General features: G+C 41.4%; 1 protein-coding gene across 1 annotated transcript in view; it reads right to left on the bottom strand.

The window, feature by feature from the left end:
• Positions 1–19,520, bottom strand: part of nt5dc3 (5'-nucleotidase domain containing 3) — a 38,523-nt gene that overhangs the window by 6,429 nt on the left and 12,574 nt on the right. Inside the window, exons 5-13 of the mRNA XM_060839669.1 lie at positions 17,950–18,040; positions 16,248–16,385; positions 15,836–15,896; positions 11,847–11,949; positions 11,454–11,555; positions 11,254–11,335; positions 8,420–8,506; positions 6,917–7,057; positions 76–140 (exon numbers count right to left, since the gene is read on the bottom strand). Coding sequence (XP_060695652.1) covers positions 76–140; positions 6,917–7,057; positions 8,420–8,506; positions 11,254–11,335; positions 11,454–11,555; positions 11,847–11,949; positions 15,836–15,896; positions 16,248–16,385; positions 17,950–18,040 — 870 coding nt within the window. The remainder of the gene's footprint in view (positions 1–75; positions 141–6,916; positions 7,058–8,419; positions 8,507–11,253; positions 11,336–11,453; positions 11,556–11,846; positions 11,950–15,835; positions 15,897–16,247; positions 16,386–17,949; positions 18,041–19,520) is intronic.

Here is a 19,520-nt window from a genome sequence, read left to right as displayed (position 1 = left end):
GTGACTGTATTAGAGACACTTTATCTCATGCATGAATTATGACCTTACATGTCTTTGGTGGTTATTACAACTCACCGTAACTCATTCCTCTCCTTGATCCATTCTTGTAGCACCATCCGTGACTCTGCATCTTCGTAAGTCTAAAATAGTTTCATAAAGGAAGGATAAATGAACACCAAGTGAATCTTACATTTTGACAATGATTAAAATTCCTTGGAAATGTCAGTTTTGATTAACTTGGACCAAAATGCAGCTTTGTTCAAGAAAGGGAGTAGGGATAGCCCTAGCAACTATAGGCCAGTGAGTCTGACTTCAGTGGTGGGCAAAGTCTTAGAGAGAATGGTAAGGGATAAGATTTATGAACATCTGGGTAGGAATAACGTGATCAGGGATAGCCAGCATGGTTTTGTGAAGGGCAGGTCGTGCCTCACAAACCTTATTGAGTTCTTTGAGAAGGTGACCAAGGAAGTGGATGAGGGTAAAGCAGTAGATGTTGTGTATATGGATTTTAGTAAGGCGTTCGATAAGGTTCCCCATGGTAGGCTAATGCTAAAACTTCGGAGGTATGGCATTGAGGATACATTAGAGGTTTGGATTAGGAATTGGCTGGCTGGAAGGAGACAGAGGGTAGTAGTTGATGGATTATGTTCATCTTGGAGCGCAGTTACTAGCGGTGTACCACAAGGATCTGTTTTGGGACCATTGCTTTTTGTTATCTTTATAAATGATCTAGAGGAAGGACTTGAAAGCTGGGTAAGCAAGTTTGCGGATGACACAAAAGTCGGTGGAGTTGTGGATAGTGAGGAAGGAAGTGGTAGGTTACAGCGGGATATAGATAAGTTGCAGAGCTGGGCGGAAATGTGGCAAATGGAATTCAATGTAGCTAAGTGCGAAGTCGTTCACTTTGGTAGGAATAACAAGATGATGGATTACTGGGCTAATGGTAGGCTACTTGGTAGTGTGGATGAGCAGAGGGATCTTGGTGTCCATGTACACAGATCTCTGAAAGTTGCCACCCAGGTAAATAGTGCTGTGAGGAAGGCATATGGTGTACTGGGCTTTATTGGCAGAGGAATTGAGTTCCGGAGTCCTGAGGTCATGTTGCAGTTGTATAAGACTCTGGTGAGGCCTCATCTGGAGTATTGTGTGCAGTTTTGGTCGCCATACTATAGGAAGGATGTGGAAGCTTTAGAACGAGTGCAGAGGAGGTTTACCAGGATGTTGCCTGGAATGGTAGGAAAATCTTATGAGGAAAGGCTGAGGCACTTGGGGCTGTTCTCATTGGAGAAGAGAAGGTTTAGGGGAGATCTGATAGAAGTGTATAAGATGATTAGGGGTTTAGATAGGGTAGATACTAAGAACCTTTTACCGCTAATGGAGTCAGGTGTTACTAGGGGACATAGCTTTAAATTAAGGGGTGGTAGGTATAGGACAGATGTTAGGGGTAGATTCTTCACACAGCGGGTTGTGAGTTCATGGAATGCCCTGCCCGTATCAGTGGTGAACTCTCCTTCTTTATGGTCATTTAAGCGGGCATTGGATAGGCATTTGGAAGTTATTGGGCTAGTATAGGTTAGGTAGGATTCGGTCGGCGCAACATCGAGGGCCGAAGGGCCTGTACTGCGCTGTATCCTTCTATGTTCTATGTTCTATGTTCTATCATCTGAGGAAAACAGTATTGATTAAGTACAAAAACAGAAATTGCTGGAGAAACTCAGCAGGTCTGCCAACATCTGTGGGAAGAATCAGAGTTAACATTTCGAGTTCAGTGACTTTTCATCAGAACTCAATACTGGACTTTAAATGTTAACTCTGCTTTCTTCCCACAGATGCTATCAGACCTGCTGAGTTTCTCCAGCAATTTCTGTTTTTGTTTCAGATCTCCTGAATCCGCAGTCTTTTTGTTTTATATATCCATTATGTACAATGTTTTAAAGTCATAGAGACGTACAGTACAGAAATAGACCCTTCAGTCCAACTTGACCATGCCGACCAGATATCCTAAATTAATCTACTCCCATTTGCCAGCATTTGGCCCATATCTTTCAACTGCTCCTATTCATGTACCATGCATTTGCCTTTTAAAATGTTCTAATTGAATTAGAAACACTCTGCTTTTATTTCAGTTTTCCCAGTTTGAGCAGTATCTCATTGTATGAACAACAGAACAATCCCTGTGCAGAAATCAATATTTTAATAAGAAATAGGAAACAGTATTTGTTCTAGATTAAAGAGCTATCATTAAGACCACTCTTTTTCAAAACTGATTTTCAGTTGAATTGGATTCTAAGTTGAAGGGCTAAAACTTACATGCACTTTAGATTTAATTTCCTGACTTTATTCCCCACAAACTGCACTTGTATCAATTTGAGGGAATGAAACGGAATCTCAAACCTATAGAGTGGAGCACTCAAGCTCGAACATCCTATGATCTCTCTCTTAATAATTTCACCACACATCATCATAAGACTATAAGACATAGGAATGGAAGTAAGGCCATTCAGCCCATTGAGTCCACTCCACCATTCAATCATGGCTGATGGGCATTTCAACACCACTTACTTGCACTCTCCCATATCCCTGGATTCTTTGCAAGAATAAGAATTTATCAATCTCAGCCTTGAAGACATTTAGCATGCTGTCCTTCACTGCACTCCATGGCAATGGATTCCACAGGCCCACTACTCTCTGGGTGAAGAAATAGCTCATCATTTCCGTTTTAAATTGACCCCCTCTAATTTCTAAGGCTGTGCCCAGATGTCCTAGTATCCACGTCTGACAGAAACAAATTCTCAGCCTTCACCCTTTCTAAGCCTTCCATTATCCTGTAAGTTTCTATCAGATCTCCCTCAACCTTCTAAACTCTAGTGAATACAATCTCAGAATCTTGAGATGATCATCGTATGTTAGGCCTACCATTCCAGGGATCATCCGTGTGAATCTCCACTGGGCACGCTGCAGTGCCAGTATGTCCTTCCTGAGGTATGAGGCCGAAAATTGGACATAGTATTCTAAATGGGGCCTAACCAGAGCTTTATAAAGTCTCAGTAGCACATCGCTGCTTTTACATTCCAACCCTCTTGAGATAAATGATAACATTACACTTGCTTTCTTAACCACGGACTCAACCAGCAAGTCAACTAGCACTCCCAGATCCCTTGGTACTTTGGCTTTATGAATTTTCTTACCATTTAGAAAATATTCCATGTCTGTATTTTTTTTTCTAAAGTGCAAGACCTCGCATTTGCTCATGTTGAATTTCATCAGCCATTTCCTGGACCACTCTCCTAAACTATCTAAATCTTTCTATAGCCTCCCCACTTCCTCAGTACTTCCTGCCTGTCCACCTAACTTCGTATCATCAGCAAACATCGCTAGAATGGTCCCAGTCCCTTCATCCAGATCATTATTATATAAAGTGAACAGCTGCCGCCCCAACACTGAACCCTGTGGGACACCATCTGTCACTAGCTGCCATTCTGAAAAAGAACCATTTATCCCAACTCTCTGCCTTCTGTCAGACAGCCAATCCTTAATCCATGCAAGTAGCTCACCTTGAACACCTTGGGCCCTCACCTTACTCAGCAGCCTCCCGTGAGGCACCTTATCAAAGGCCTTTTGGAAGTCTAGGTAGATTACATCCACTGGGTTTCCCTGGTCTAACCTACTTGTTACCTCTTCAAAGAATTAAATCAGAGCTTCTTAATTGTTTTATTAAGTCACAGGACATGGGTATTGCTAGCAAGGTCCGTGTTTATTGCCCATCCCTAACTGTTGTTCAGATGGTGGTGGTGATCTGTCTTCTTGAATCACTGTAGTGTTAGCAAGGCAATTCTAGAATATTGGCCCAGCAATTGTAAAAGATCATACAGCTCACAAGAAATAGAAGCAGAATTAGGCATTCAGCCCATCGACTCTACTCTGCTATTCAATCATGACTGATACGTTTCTCAACCCAATTCTCCTGTCTTCTCTCAGTACCCTTGATCCTTTGGCCAGTGGAGAACTTATCCATCTCAATCTCAAATACACTCAATGACTTGGCCTCCACAATCCTCTGTGGCAATGAATTCCACAGAATAATCACCCTCTGGCTGAAGAAATTCCTCTTTACCTGCATTATAAAAGGTTGTCCCTTCACTCTGCAGCTGTGCCTTGGATCCTAGTCTCTGCTGCTCAGGGAAACATCTTCTCCATGTCCACTCTATTCAGGTCTCTCAGTAACCTGTAAGTTTCAATCAGATCCCCTATCATCCTTCTAAACTTGGAGTACAAACCCAAACTCCTCAGCCACTCCTCATTTGACAAGCCTTTCGTCCCAGGGATCTGTCTTGAAAACCTCCTCTGGACCCCATCCAATGCCAGCACATCCTTCCTCAGAGATGCCGCCCAAAACTGCTTTTTCAGCCTTAGCTGTACACCTCTGCTTACATCTCCTTGCCCTCTTAAAATGAATGCTAACATTACATTTGTCTTCCTAACCGCCAACTAAACCTGCATTAAACCTTAAGAAAATCCTGAACTAGGATTCCCAAGTCGTTTTATGCTCCAGAATTTCGAAGCCTTTTCCTGTTCAGAAAATAGTGTACATCTCTAGTCTTCCTACCACAGTGCTTAATCTCACACTTTCCCACATTCATAGAATCACAGAATCCCTACAATATGGAAATAGGCCATTCGGCACAACATCTCCACACCGACTCTCTGCTGACCATAGATCATAGGTCAGGAACCCCCTATAGTGTGAAAGCAGGACATTCAGCCCATCGAGTCCACACCGACCCTCTGAAGAGTAACCCATCCAGACCCAACCCCTCTACCCTATTCGTGTAACCCTGCATTACTCATGGCTAATCCACCTAACTTATACATCCCTGGGCAATATGGGCAATTTAGCATGTCCAAACCACCAAACCTGCACATCTTTGGATTGTGGGAGGAAATTGGAGCACACAGGGAGAATGTTCAAATTCCACACTGACAGTTGCCAGAGGCTGGAATTGAACCTGCGTCCTTGGCGCTATGAGGCAGCAATGCTAGGCAACTGAGCCATCATGTTGCCCCATTGTATTTCATCTGCCACTTCTTTGCCCGCTCTCCAAATCCTTCTGAAACCTTCCCACCTCCTCAACACTACCTGTCCCTCTACCTATCTTTGTGTCATCTGTAAATTTAGCATCAATGCCCTCAGTTCCTTCATCCAGATTGTTAATGTGCAACATGTAAGTGTGGCCCCAATACAGAACCTTGCAGAACTCCACTAGTCATTGGCTTCCATCCCGAGAAAGACCCCTTTATCCCTACTCTCCAGTTCTATCCATGCCAGCACCTTGCCCCTGACACCACAGGCTCTTATTTTATTTGATAGGCTCCTGGGTGGCACCTTGTTAAAGGTCTTCTGGAAATCCAAACAGATCATGCCTACTGGCTTTCCTTTGTGTAACTTGCTCATTACCTCCTCAAAAGAATTCTAACAGATTTGTCAGGCATGACCTCCTGTTGACAAAGCTGTGCTGACCCAGCTGAACTTTAGCATGAGCTTCCAAGTAATCTGGAATCTCATCCTTAATAATAGACTCCAAAAGCTTACCAACAATTGAGGTCAGGCCTACCAGCCTACAGTTTCCTATCTTCTGCCCCACTCCCTTCTTAAACAGAGGTATTACATTAGCCATTTTCCAGTCCTCTAGGACCCCTCCCTGACTCCAGTGTTTCCTGCAAGATCACCACCAATGCCTACACACTTTCCTCAGCTATCTCCTTCAGAACTCTGGAATGTAGCCCATCCGGTCTGGGTGATTTAGCCACCTTCAGACCTTTCAGCTTCCCCAGCACTTTCTCCTTAGTGATGGTCATTACACTCACCTCTGCCCCCTGCCTGTCTTGAAATTCTGGTATGCTGTTGGTGTCTTCCACTGTAACGCAGTTTCAAGTAAGGATGGTGAGTGGCTTGGAGGGGTACATGCAAGTGTGATGCTCCCATGAACCTTTGTGCTACATATTAAGGGTAATGAGTCTTGAAGGAGCTATTAAAGCAGCCCAGTGAATGTTGAAGGTTTTAAATGGCGTGCCAATGAAATGGCTGCTTTGTTCTGGTTGGTGTCAAATTTCTTGACTTTTGTTGGAGCAATTGTCCAGACGACTGCAGAGTATTCCATCACACTCCTGACCTGTGCCTTGTAGAGATGGACAGGCTTTGGGGAGACAGGAGTTGAGCGACTGACTAAAAAACTCATGGGCTTTGATCCAGTCTTGCTACCACTATATTTATAAGACAGGCCCAGTTCAGTGTTTTTGTCCCCTAGGTTGTGACAGCAGGGGTATTCAATGATGCAAAAGAAAGTTAGCTCTGATTGAAGAGCAGACATTGACTAATGGGCTGAAGAACCACTTTCTAGAATTGCTACCATTTAGAAGAGACCAGAGATATGATTTTTAAACCTATAAAAGGGTGTTCAAGTTTTCACATTCTGACAAAATGATTGAAAGACATTACTCTGAAGCAGAGATAGCTTTAGAAATATCAGGTTGTTGATATGTTGCTAGAGATGTACATGACAATAAGATTTGAAATTGACCAAGGAGAGCTGTTTCCATTAGCTGATGGTGCAGGCTTTAGGGATTTAAGGTTTTGGCTAAGTTATGATTCTAAATGCTGGAGGAGTGTGAGGAAGAAAAGTTTTCACAGTGAATGATAATGGCTTAGAGTTCTTGGCCTGCGAGAGTAGTGGAAGCAGAGAATGTGGAACGATTTGAAAAAAGTAATCTGGATAAGAACTTGAGAGAAATAAACTTGTCAACCTAAAGAGACAAAGTGGAAGAATGGGACTAATTGGATTGCTCCACAGAGGGCTAGCAATGGGATAAGTGGCCTCTTTCTCTGTTGTAACAGCTCTATAAAAAGGGACACACTTACCTGCATGCGTTCAAGCAGCCCAGTGAGACCCTGCAACCACACAACTACCCGATTGTACTGGTCTGTATTCATGGTTTTAATCTCTGATCGCAGCTCTGGAATAATTGCACCTGTTCTCCAGCCATGCTTCAGGGTCAGATCCTGATGTGACAGAAAGCACATTGATTAGTAATGCTTAACTAATTTATATTTACAGAAGTACAAACAGGATGCCTTTCTTCGGTTTTATTGCATTTTAGTCTTTTCCTAAATTTATTTCTGCAACAGTAAAAACCTGACAGAGAAAAACACTTTAAGAAGAAGCAAAAGCAATTTACAAAAATGGTTCTAGGAATGAGAAACTTCAGATCTGAGCATAGGTTGAAGAAGTTGGGATTGTTCTCCCTGGAGCGAAGAGGGCTGAGAGGAGATCTGATAGAGGTTTTCAAAATTATGAACGGGATGCACAGAAGAGGTAGGGAGAAGCTCGACAAAAGATAAAAAGATTTAAAGTGATGTGCAATCAACATTAGAGTGATATGTGAAAATAATGTGAGAAAAAACACATAGTTAAGGTATGGAATGCTCAGAAATGTGGCGGAGGCAGGTTCAATTCAAGAGGGTATCAGATGGTTGTTTGGATAGAAGCGATGTCCAGGGAAAAGGCAGGAGATTGGCTCTAGGTCGTAGAACTGATGCAGGCACAATGGGCTGAATGGCCTCCTTCTGTTCCATAACTATTCTAAGGGGGCGGCACAGTGGCTAGCACTGCTGCCTTTCGGTGCCAGGGACCTGGGTTCAATTCCACCCTCAGGCGACTGCCTGTGTGGAGTTTGCACATCTCCCCGTGTCTGTGTGCGTTTCCTCCGGGCGCTCTGGTTTCCTTCCACAGTCCAAAGATGTGCAGGTTAGGTGGATGGCCATGGGAAGTGCAGGGTTACAGGGGTAGGGTAAATGGGTGTGTCTGGATGGGATGCTGTTTAGAGGGTCGGTGTGGACTCAATGGGTCGAATGGCCTGCTTCCACACTGTAAGGATTCTACGATTCTGTGAAACAAGCTTGGAATATTTGATTTTGGGGGATCCACACATTTGTGGGTTCAGATAAAGCACAAGAGAGCAATGCAGAATCTCCACATACTTAACAATGGTCATTTTATAAATTAAACATTCCAGCCGCTTTCTGTCCTTCCCGTTCTCCTACTAACCCCCAGCAGATTTTCTTCTCTAGAGGAAAACAGTAGACCAGAAGGTTTTTATGGTAATTAACAATGGCTTCATGGACACCAGTAGCTGAGCTTTTAATTCCAGATTTATTGATTGCATTTAAATTTCACCATCTGTCACGATGAGATTCGAACCCATGTCTCCAAAGAAATGGCCTGGGTCTCTGGCTTACTAGTCTAGTGACAATACCATTACACCAGTGCTTCGCCACAGCACAAATTAAATGTTCCATTATATTTAATATATAGTACAAGCTACTTGAATTTAGTTAATTTAATAGTGGCACCATTATACTTACAGCCAGATCACTGTAAATGTGATCCCCAAAATAAAGTACCTTCGAGCCAGTCCATCCAGTGAGCTTTAAAAATTCGTACAAGTTGCCCTGGGTGTAAACAAAGTTCGAGATTAAAATGCCACTCAGACTGAAGTCTAAAGCCTGCAGCTTACCTTTCCCAAAATAACTTTCTGGATGGTAAACAAACATTGATACAAGTGCAAACCCTAACTAAACAAGAACCAAGGAATAGGGAGATGTCCATTAACAGCAGGACTGATAATTGCATCAGTCCAAACTGTTAAGACAGAATCTCATAGGATGCCAGATTATAGTACAACAAGTTTACGTGAAATCAGAAGCTTTTCGGAGTGTGGCTCCTTCATCAAGGTCAAATGCCAGATTGTGCAAGTTTCATGGGGCTCAGGAACTTAAAAGCTTGCTAAGTAATCATTAAGCTGTCAATGATTTTCAGTAAAAGGATCGTTTAAAAGGATTTTTAAATTTCTTTATGTTTCTATATTTTCTTACTAAGAACTTGTACTTAAGAATCGGTACCTAGGTATCTTTGTACTCAAGATGGCACTGTCAGTGTTGACTAGTAAACTTTTCACTCATTTGAGTATGTGACAATAAAGATGATTCAATTCAATTCATTTATTACATCAGTGTGGAAGGGCTCATTCCATTCTTCTGAGAAAATTCTAAATTAATGTAGGAGGAACTCTGTTTATTTTATATCCATCCACTTTGAACATTGTAATATGCAAAACAAGTGACAAATCAGAAAAAGATACACCATTCCATTAATTGCAAACAATTATTATTTGTAAATCTCTATGAAATGAATTATGAGCTACATCACTGAAGTCACTTCATTCAAACAATAAGATCATTTAAATATTTTTACACATTACACTCCCACCTTGCTGAATTGTTAACTTTGCTTAATTCAAATGATTGGATCATTACATTTAGTACAAAAACACTTTGAATAATCATGAAAAAAACATTAAACATTTGTCCCTTGTGTCATTAAAATAATTTGACACCCCTTCTATTCAACAAAATGTACTGTTACGGCACTGGGTAAACCCTCCTGCTTAATTTAAAACCAGCAACACAGAAAAGTAATCTGCAAAACTTCGAGTGGCCAAAAGCTATCTAAAGTAAAAATTAACAACTTTATTTCTTAAAGTATAACAGAGAATAATTAACTAACAACTATTTACAATTCCTATCTTTTACCTTCCCTTCTATAATACTTGTCCGATAAAACTCCCAGTTAGGATTTTCGGATACTCAAATTTTTAAAACCAGCCAGCGGTCAAATCTTCTCTCTAACTTTGTCAGTAGAGGGCCTCTCCAGGTCAATGTTGAGGCTTTTCTCAGTGCGAACATCTTCTCTAGACAGTTACCTCTCAGAGTTCTAACTAGCAGTCTACAGTGTTGGTCTGGTGACAGTTCTCCTCCCAACTGTTCAATTTTCCCCAGTCTTACACTCCAAGGCATCGGATTGTATCATTGACTTTTAAGATTGTCAATATACTCAATTCAAACTTGATTGGAATTTGGTATTTTCCGGGGTATAATTTAAACTAGTTGGCCTAATTTGAATATGTTTTGTCGTTTTCAGGCAAGTGGTTAACCTAGGAGCTGCAGTACATATTACATTGTGTCTTATTGAGGACACTTGGTTCTGTCACTGCTAGTTTTAACTATCTTCAAGGTATAGGACACTAGGACACCCACATCTTCCTAACAGTACACAAAGGCTGCATGCAAACCACTAGTTATACTGTGGATTATGACATGGTTAATACAGTCATATACTTAACAGAATCCCCAGTGTACTGAGCTTTGAAATTAAGCTTAGTGGCCTTGTTGTCAATTTTAAAAGATCTTCCAGAAATTTCAATTATTTGAGGGGCAAAAACAAAAGAATCATTCAGGTAATTTTTTGTTGATAATAATTCTGATTTATCAACATTTAAATTGATCAGAGGAATTAGAATCATGTAAAAATGAGCCTTATTATTTAGAGTCATAGAGATATACAGCACCGAAGCAGACCCTTCAGTCCAACTCGTCCATGTCAACCAAATATCCTAAATAAATCTACAGGCCATTCCGGTATAACACGCGTTTTGTTAATGCAAATTTGCTGTGTCGTGATTGACAAATTGGGGACACTTTTTAAAGTGCGAACTTTTAAAATATGTGTTGGCTGTATCACGATTACATCGGCAACACCTTAAGCACTGTTTCTAAAGCACAATTTTTCTATAATGTGAGGTTGCACAAGAACGCAACCACCACGTTACAGCAGAACTAGCCGTCGTCCTATTTGCCAGCACTTGGCCCATATCCCTCTAAACCCTTGCGATTCATAAACCCATCCAGATGCCTTTTACATGTTGTAATTGTACCAGCCTCCACAACTTCCTCTGGCAGCTCATTCCATACAAACACCACCCTCTGCATGAAAAAGTTCCCCCTTCGGTCTCTTTTATATCTTTCCCCTCTCATCTTAAACGTATGCCCTTTAGTTTTTGACTCCCCCACACCAGGGAAAAGACCTTGTCTATTTACCCCATCCACACCTTTCATGATTTTATAAACCTCTCTTAGGTCAACCTCCGCACTCCAGGGAAAACAGCCCCACTCTATTCAGCCTCTCCATATAGCTCAAACCCTCCAACTGTGGCAACATCTTTGTAAATCTTTTCTGAACCCTTTCAAGTTTCACAACATCCTCCCTATAGCAGGGAGACCGGAATTGCACACAATATTCCAAAATAACATGAAATTAAGATTCTGCACAGTTGACAGTCAGACATAATGAAGGCATTTACCTGTTTGTAGATCTTGCCTTTCTCTAATTTGCTGATTTTGTCCCAGTGCAATTTATCTCTCTGATTTGCTCTCCGGAATGGTCTACGGAAAAATCAGAGAACTTTAGAGATAAGTTTTCAAACAGCAGTAAAGATCAATTTTCACTCCCACTGAAAAACACGGCAATGAACCTGTTGCACTGAAACCCTACTGCACTGACCTCCGGTTATCGTTGAAGAAAGCTGGCTTCTCAGCCTGAACAATGATGATGTCAAATAGGTCTCGCCAATCTTTGCCGACCATGTACTGCATTCCTTTATCACTGTCACAAGGGGAACACAACCATCAATCATTTAATCACCAGGCTCATTGTAAGTCACTGCCAGTGCATATTTCTCAAAAAACACATTTTGCTCTACCAAGGCATTTCAAAAAATTATTTTTTCATTCATCAGATGTGGGCATCACTGGCCAAGACAGTATTTAATGCCCATTCCTAATTGCCCATGACCAGGTAACAGCAAGCTACCTTCTTGAACCAATGAAATCCATGCATTTCTATTCAGTCAGATTGCCATCTTCACATGACATTAGAATCAGGAAAGTCACTTACACAAAACTGAAAGGGCTGTTTGTTATTAGGAAAAGTTTCTTGCCACTGTCAATCAATCTTCCCAAGACAGCACTGGTTTTCTCCTCATGAGATATGTATTTATCTGATTTGAAGGAAAGGTATTGGTAAGTTTTTTTTTACACAGCAGACTATACATTTTAATTTCAGCGACACCTTAGAACACAACATGGTACACAAATCAAATCCAGGCGGACAAACTAGAAGTGAGCTCGATTTTAACTGCAATAGGATGACAAGCCAAAATGTGTTGGGCTTGTCTAAAATGACTTCCTGGCAGGCAGGAAGTGAGCTATCTCTGAACACAAGTTCTATTTCCCTCCATTGTAGGCAAACTGCACACCACATGGGAAGTCAAGCAGTTTTAACTTTCTGGGCGGATGTTGGGACCCCCTTTTGTGTCCTCACAGCCCAGAACAGGCATCCATTTCCCCACCTCCCAGCCTTATCCCCATCCTCCAGATCACCCATAAAACTTAAGAACAGAAATAAGCCATTTGGCCCATCGAGTCTGCTCCATCATCCAGAGATCATGGCTAATCTGATAATCCTCAACTTCACTTTGCTGCCCTATCTACATAACACTTGAATCCAAATGTGATTAAAAATCCATCTATCTCGGCCTTGAATGTACTTAATAACCCAGGTTCGAAAGCCCTCTGCAGTAAAGAATTCCACAGATTCACCACCCTCTGGGAGAACAAATTCCTTCTCATTTCTGCCTTAAAATGTCTCCTTATTCTGAGATTATGTCTTCTGGTACTTGACATCCCTCAGGTGCTTTGAAAACCCCATCTCTCTAACTCTCATTCCTTAACACGCCCCACCCCCACCTCACTGTGACCTTGCACTCAGGAGTCACTCTGGGATCCTCAGCGTTGGGCACAGCCATTGACTCAGCAGCGTCTCCCAGTGGTAGGGCTTTTCACCATCTGATTGATTGGCAGCTCTCCAAGGCAGGATTTCTCCAAAGAAAGGAATGGCAGGCTCTCAGTAAAGAAATTAATGTCCATTTCCCAGCATTAAATTGCTGTGAGGACACTGAGGGGTGTGCATGTGTCTGTGTGTGTCCCTGTGTGTGAGTGTGTGTCCCTGTGCCTGCGTGTGTGTGCTGGGAACCACAGCCCATTATCATAGTGTAAGAAACAAAACACAATAAAATTAAACGAGACCACCAAAGCTGGAAACAAGACAATTTATTTTACGATCTTGCAAGAAAGGACCCCAATTGCAGAAAGCAATTGAAGTGATGATTATTCAAACTACTACACAGTTATACTTTTGAGCTTCGTGAGGTCACCTCTCCCGACTCCTGCATTACCCAATCTCTCTTAGTATTTTGCCTCTGCCCATCTATGCTCCACGCCCATTGCCCCCTTCCCCAGGTTGGCAACCTTCCTCTCTGTAAGTGCTGACACACATTATTTTCTCGACAGCACATCAAGATCTGGTTTAACATTTTGGATCAATTCTGCTGGTACATTCCATCCTCGGATATTTCATTAACTTGTATCATTTTGTATAGCCCAAGCATTTCGGTTATCTCAGCTTTTTGCTGAAAACATAATTTTTAAAAAGAACTTATTTGCTATAATAATTACACACCAAAGTTAGTATTTAATTAACCACAATTATACATTGAAAAGTAGAGATACTCTTCCCTAAATACCTGCAGGGTTAATAGTTCTCTTGCTGTACCCCTTTTCTGTATGCTTATTCTATATCTGTAAAAACAACACTTTTCCCCATTTCTAACAATAGTTTCCCAAGAAATTGAGAGTACCCCAGGACTAAATTTAGTTTCAGTGTTATTCATTCCACTGAATCCTGACACACTGAGAAACCATGAAAGATATGCTCAATGGAGGGAGATAGTGGTGTAATGACTTTGTCGCTGATCTAATAATCATAAGATCCAGTCGGATGTCGCAGGAACAAAGGTTCAAACCCCAATATGGCAGATTCAATGAATAAAAATCGGGAATTAAAAGCCAGTTTCAGTAATGATGACTATGAAACTATCATCAATTCTCATCAAAACCCAGCCATGTGGGCTTTGGCCTATTAAAGTACATTAGTGAATATAAGGAAGGAAATCTGCCATCCTTACCCAGTCTGGCTTACATGTGACTCCAGACCCACAGGAATGTGATTGACTCATAACTCCCCTTTGAAATGGCATCACAAGCCACTTAGTTCCAAAACAAATTGGGAAGTCAATGTTTGACTGACCACATCCCATGACAGATAAAAGAAAAAGAAGAGAATTTAGAGGAAACGCTGTAAGTAAGCTCTTGATCAATGGTTTCTACTTTTAACCAAAACATTGCTGCCAATCTTTGATGCAACATTAAAAATGTTAGAACAGGGAAGTAAGAAATATTGCTTTAAAGAAAGAAAGAAACAACTATTGAACTGGTCAATATCAAAGAGGAAACTGCAATTTCAGATAGGCACAGAATAATGAGGCACATGGGGAAAGACAGAGAAAGGCTGGCAGCCTGTAGGGACATGCAGGGGGAATCAAAAGCTATTTTGGCCATTTAAAAATAGCTCTCTTTTCAGTTAACCTAGATTCCATTGTCTTCATTTACTCCTGCACATAACATAAAACAGAGTCAAAATTGTACCTGCAATAGACAAAGCTATCCACTAAACGAACCACCAACTTGCATTTCCCGTTGTCCATTGAACATTATAAAATGTTCCCTGAGACACCTCATTGAGATATTATTAAATAAAACTTGACACATAAGGGGATGTTAGGGCAAATGGCTAAAAGCACAGAAACATGTCTTCATTGATTAATAAAAAGCATGGAAAGGCTTGGACAGAGTATTTTAATGCATAGATCTTAGCAACTGAAAGCACAGCTGCCAATGATGATGTGATGGAAGTCAGGGATCACATAACGCTCAGTCCATCTCAATTCCTCTTTGTGCGATAAACAACTTAAATGGAAAATAAAATAACGGGGAGAGTTTGAACATTTTTAGGTGGTTTCTGATGCAATTACAAAGTATAATTTAAAGTTGTTCTGGGTACATGAACATTAGCCTTGGTCCATTCGCAAATGCTTTTGAGAAGGTGAGTGGTGAGCTACCTCCTTGAACCACTACATTCTATGGGACTTATCTCAAGTGGTTTGATAAAATTGCGTGGCCTACTCAGCCATTCAAAAAGGTCATGGGTCAGGAGTCATGTGGAGGACAGACCAAATAAGATAAACAAGATAATCCAGCAATCAAAGTAGCTGTCATCCATAGTTACATACCATATATTAGTATAAAATTAGAATAGATTTATATTAAATTTATTAGAGTCATAGAGATGTACAGCATGGAAACAGACCCTTCGGTCCAACCTATCCATGCCGACCAGATATCCCAACCCAATCTAGTCCCACCTGGCAGCACCCGGCCCATATCCCTCCAAACCCTTCCTATTCATATACCCATCCAGATGCCTCTTAAATGTTGCAATTGTACCAGCCTCCACCACATCCTCTGGCAGCTCATTCCATACACGTATCACCCTCCACATAAAAAGTTGCCCCTTCAGTCTCTTTTACATATCTTCCCCCCTCACCCTAAACCTATGCCCTCTAGTTCTGGACTCCCCGACCCCAGGGAAAAGACTTTGTCTATTTATCCTATCCATGGCCCTCAACTTTTGTAAACCTCTATAAGGTCACCCCTCAGCCTCCGACGCTCCAGGGAATACAGCCCCAGCCTGTTCAGCGTCTCTCTGTAGCTCAGATCATCCCACCCTGGCAACATCCTTGTAAATCTTTTACAAACCCTTAGCTGAATTTAAACTCCCCTCCAGTTTCCCTGGTGGAAATTGAACTTCCATCATTTGAGTATCAGTCTAAACTTCTGTCACCAGTCCAACATCATTACTGCTACGCCACCATATCCATCATGAAAAATCTACCATGAGGTGAGCAACGCAATTGCTGATATACATACCAATATCTTGTTCAACTGCTCCATACAATATTCCTTTAACGTGGACATCTCGGATTACCTCCTGTCAATGATGAATTGAGAAGCATGTGAACTTTCACCCCGGTTGCTGCTAAATGTTGAATTTCAAGATCAGATTTATCAGTCATCCCTTTTGCTTCATAATTAGTTATGGGCCAACATTTCGTTCTGGAACCCCAACCGAGCCAGTTTTGATGAACATTCATCAGAAATCTGATCTCTCAATCTCTGCACCTCAATGCACACCAACAACCCATTGAAATATCAGCCAAACCTCTCACCTGGCAAACCACTTCAACAGTCTGGAGGTCAACTGGCTCAAGGGGTTCATAGTCTCCTAGGAAAGTGAGCAAGGACATCACACAGGGAATAAAAAAAACCTCTTGTATCTTACCTTAACATCCTTGTAAAGATAAACTGGTTCAAAGTCGATGTTCTGCTTGATAAAATAGTCATTGACACAGGAAAGCAGAGTCAGCTCTGGCAGTGAAAATATGTCCATGAATTGTTTCATTGTGAAGCCATGTGAACTCTAATTAAAGAAATGCACAAAATTTCAAAACAGCTTTTAAAATATTCATCACTTTAAAAAAAAGCCCAAATTTGCAATTTAACAGCAACACCATGTATAAAGTTAAATCAAGCAGGATCAGACAAAAACAGAGAACTACTGGGATTCAGTGAGTGCAAACACTCAACTCTGCACCTGAACAGGTGGGTCTTTATTTCAAAGTTTTCCCATGACATAAAATCCAAAAATGTAAATAAACAGCAAGGAGTTTAGCAACAATCTTCAGAAGGATAGGAACAGGCTACTGAAGTAGGTAGAGACAGAGGATAAAATATAATGTCAAGTAGCGCTGGTTTTGGAAGCAAGGTGATAAGGAAAGCAAAATGATAGAATTTTAAATAAGGAGTGAGAGTAGAAAGACCTGTGGCAGTGGGGAATTCAGCTACACCTGATATACTTATAAAGACCAGGATGCTATAAGTGGCAGTATCACAAGATTATTAATCCAAAGACAGCTGTAATCTTCTGGGAATCTGGGGACAAGTCCTGCCTTGGCAACTGGTGAAATTTGATTTAAATGAAAATATGGAATTAAGAGTCTAGTGATGACCATGAAAGTGTTGCTGAGTGTTGGGAAAAACACATCTGATTCACTAATGTCCTTTAGGGAAATGAATTGCAGTCTTTACTTGGTCCAGCTGAATTGTGACTCCAGACCTACAGCAACATTGACACTTAATTGTCCTCTGGACAATTAGAAATGGGCAATAATGCCTATCTGTTGACATTTAACAATCAACACATTGGCTGGCCTAATCAGTGATGCCACATCCTGTGAATGAATTTTTTTAAAAATGAGAAGTGCACAAAAACATGGATGTTATGCCAAATATTTGTGTGTCTCCAGTAGGGCTTCAGCTTGCGATCTCATCCGAACTGAGCAGATTCTGGCGAAGTTTACTTGAGATGTTCAAAATTACAAAGGGTTTAAATAGGAGAAGTTGCTTTCACTGGCAGACAAGTCAGCAGTGAACAAAACTTTAACACTAATGTCAAAATAAATTGAGGGAAGAGGAATATTTTTTTAAAATAATATACAAGCACTGTAAAAATAGATTGAATCTCAACTTTCAAAAAGTAACTGGGCATTAGTAATAAAGTAGAGCCACAGGGAAACAGCAGGGATTGGAAAATTAACTGGATAACTATTACAAAGTGTCCACACAGGCACAATGGACAGACTGGACTCCTATCCTGTTTGATTCTAAAGGAATAGATCTCACTAGATCTCAACTGTTCCAAAAAGTGTTGACAGGAAATCAAGGGTGCAAATTTAAGTTAACAAAGTTCAGCCTAAAATGTTGTTATGCAAATTAATAGAAAAAAAGTAGCTCCTGCGATGCCCATCTGTCACAGAAAACCTCAGGCACAGTAACAGACACCAGATGTTTCTGCTCCAAGGCACAGACACAACCACAGGGGAGGTGCAGGCAGATCTCTTTCATTGTCCAAGTTCAGGTAATGTAGCCTGCCCCAGCAGTCACATAGGGAACAGGCTGACATCAAAATATTTCAATACATTTACCTTGCCGTAGAAATCACTCATATGCTCCAGGGGAACATGGGTCCCTTCATACATTTCGATGATTTGTTCATCTGGAACTGGGCTGAGTCCCCTGTGGTTAAAAACAAAAGATCTCGGCTTTAATTCGAGGATGCTTGTTGGGTGGAGACTACAGGAAGGGGGAAGTGGGGTCCATTAGGATCATTAGGGACAGGAGGAGGCCATGTAACCCTTACATCTGATCAGCTATTCGACAAAATTATAGCCGATCTGTGACCGAGTGCCACATGCTCCATATCCCTCGATAGGTGTTGACAACAAACACATACCAGTATGAGATCTGAAATTACAGCCAAAACTGACAGGGGTTTTTCCCAAAGGTTTGGCTCAAATATTTAGACAATGTCCCCTGGTCCTCAGGCTGGATTGTTAGCGTTCACAAAATGGCATATGAATAAGAAACCCTAACATCATCTACACTCCCCAGCAATGGAGATGGGTGCAGCTACTGATCACCAGCCACTTGCTGTTTAAAGGTACTAGCAGTCATTTGAAAGACGGGCTATTCATATAGATTTCCTTCCAAGCCTGACATCCTGAGCTACAATCACCGTTCCAGGATTTAAACCCCTTTGTGTTCAATTCTCTCGATGCAGAGGTCAGAATCCCATTTGCCTTTCGGCATCTGTTCACAATATAATCTACCCCAGGATAAAAGGTCTCCTTCGGCTCTCAATCCTGCTCACACCAACCAGACTAATACTGGGCAGGTTGCTGCCTGAACTGCTGTGCTCAACAAGCACCACTAATCCAGAATCTAGTCTCCAGCATCAGCAGTTATTGTTTTTAACCTAGAATTCACAATCAGCCTGCGATTGGCTCAAAATCAGGTGACTGGTAATGGAAAGATCCCCTTTCCGTACAGAATAAGCTTGAGAGCAAAGCAACTACTGGTAGTTTTTCTTTCCTTGTGAGGGAATGCAGGGTTTAAAATCCTGCAAACTCTTTTATAACAGATCGGGAGCAGCACAGACTATCCCAGATCAGCAGAGATTCAGTGCTCAGTTTAATATCAGAGCATTACATTAAAATAAAGCAAGTATTACCTGTAGCCTCATGATGGCAAATATTGCATTGGCACATCGTTTTCAGATAATTCTAACAGCGTGTGGTGAAAGGAAGTGGAAAAAGAAGTAAGGAGGCAGAGTGAAACGAACACATTTGCCTCGGCTATAGCGTTTCCAAGTGTTTTACAGCCAAACCTTGATCACCTCTCAGTCAGTCTGTCTGAATCAAGATAATTGGCTTCCATTTCAGACACAACTAACAAGTGCAATGCACAGTCTGCAGACTCTGCCACGTGGGGCAGTTGTCATTGATGACTTGGGTAGTCAAGATTTGTGTTCTTTCTCAGACTCCAACTCTGCGTGTTACTAATGAAATCCCTTGATAAGCTTGGTGCCTTCTGAATCAACCTTCACCATTTTGGGTACTCATAAGTCAAAGTCCAGTGAATCCCAGATATTTGATCTCTTCAGGGAGGTTTCAAGAACATCCTTATTATGCATTGCACTGGGACTCTCCTGCAGCTA

The sequence above is a fragment of the Hemiscyllium ocellatum genome, chromosome 19 (genome assembly GCF_020745735.1).
Source record: "Hemiscyllium ocellatum isolate sHemOce1 chromosome 19, sHemOce1.pat.X.cur, whole genome shotgun sequence".
Classification (NCBI taxonomy): Eukaryota; Metazoa; Chordata; class Chondrichthyes; order Orectolobiformes; family Hemiscylliidae; genus Hemiscyllium; species Hemiscyllium ocellatum.
This window is presented reverse-complemented; position numbering and strand designations above follow the sequence as displayed.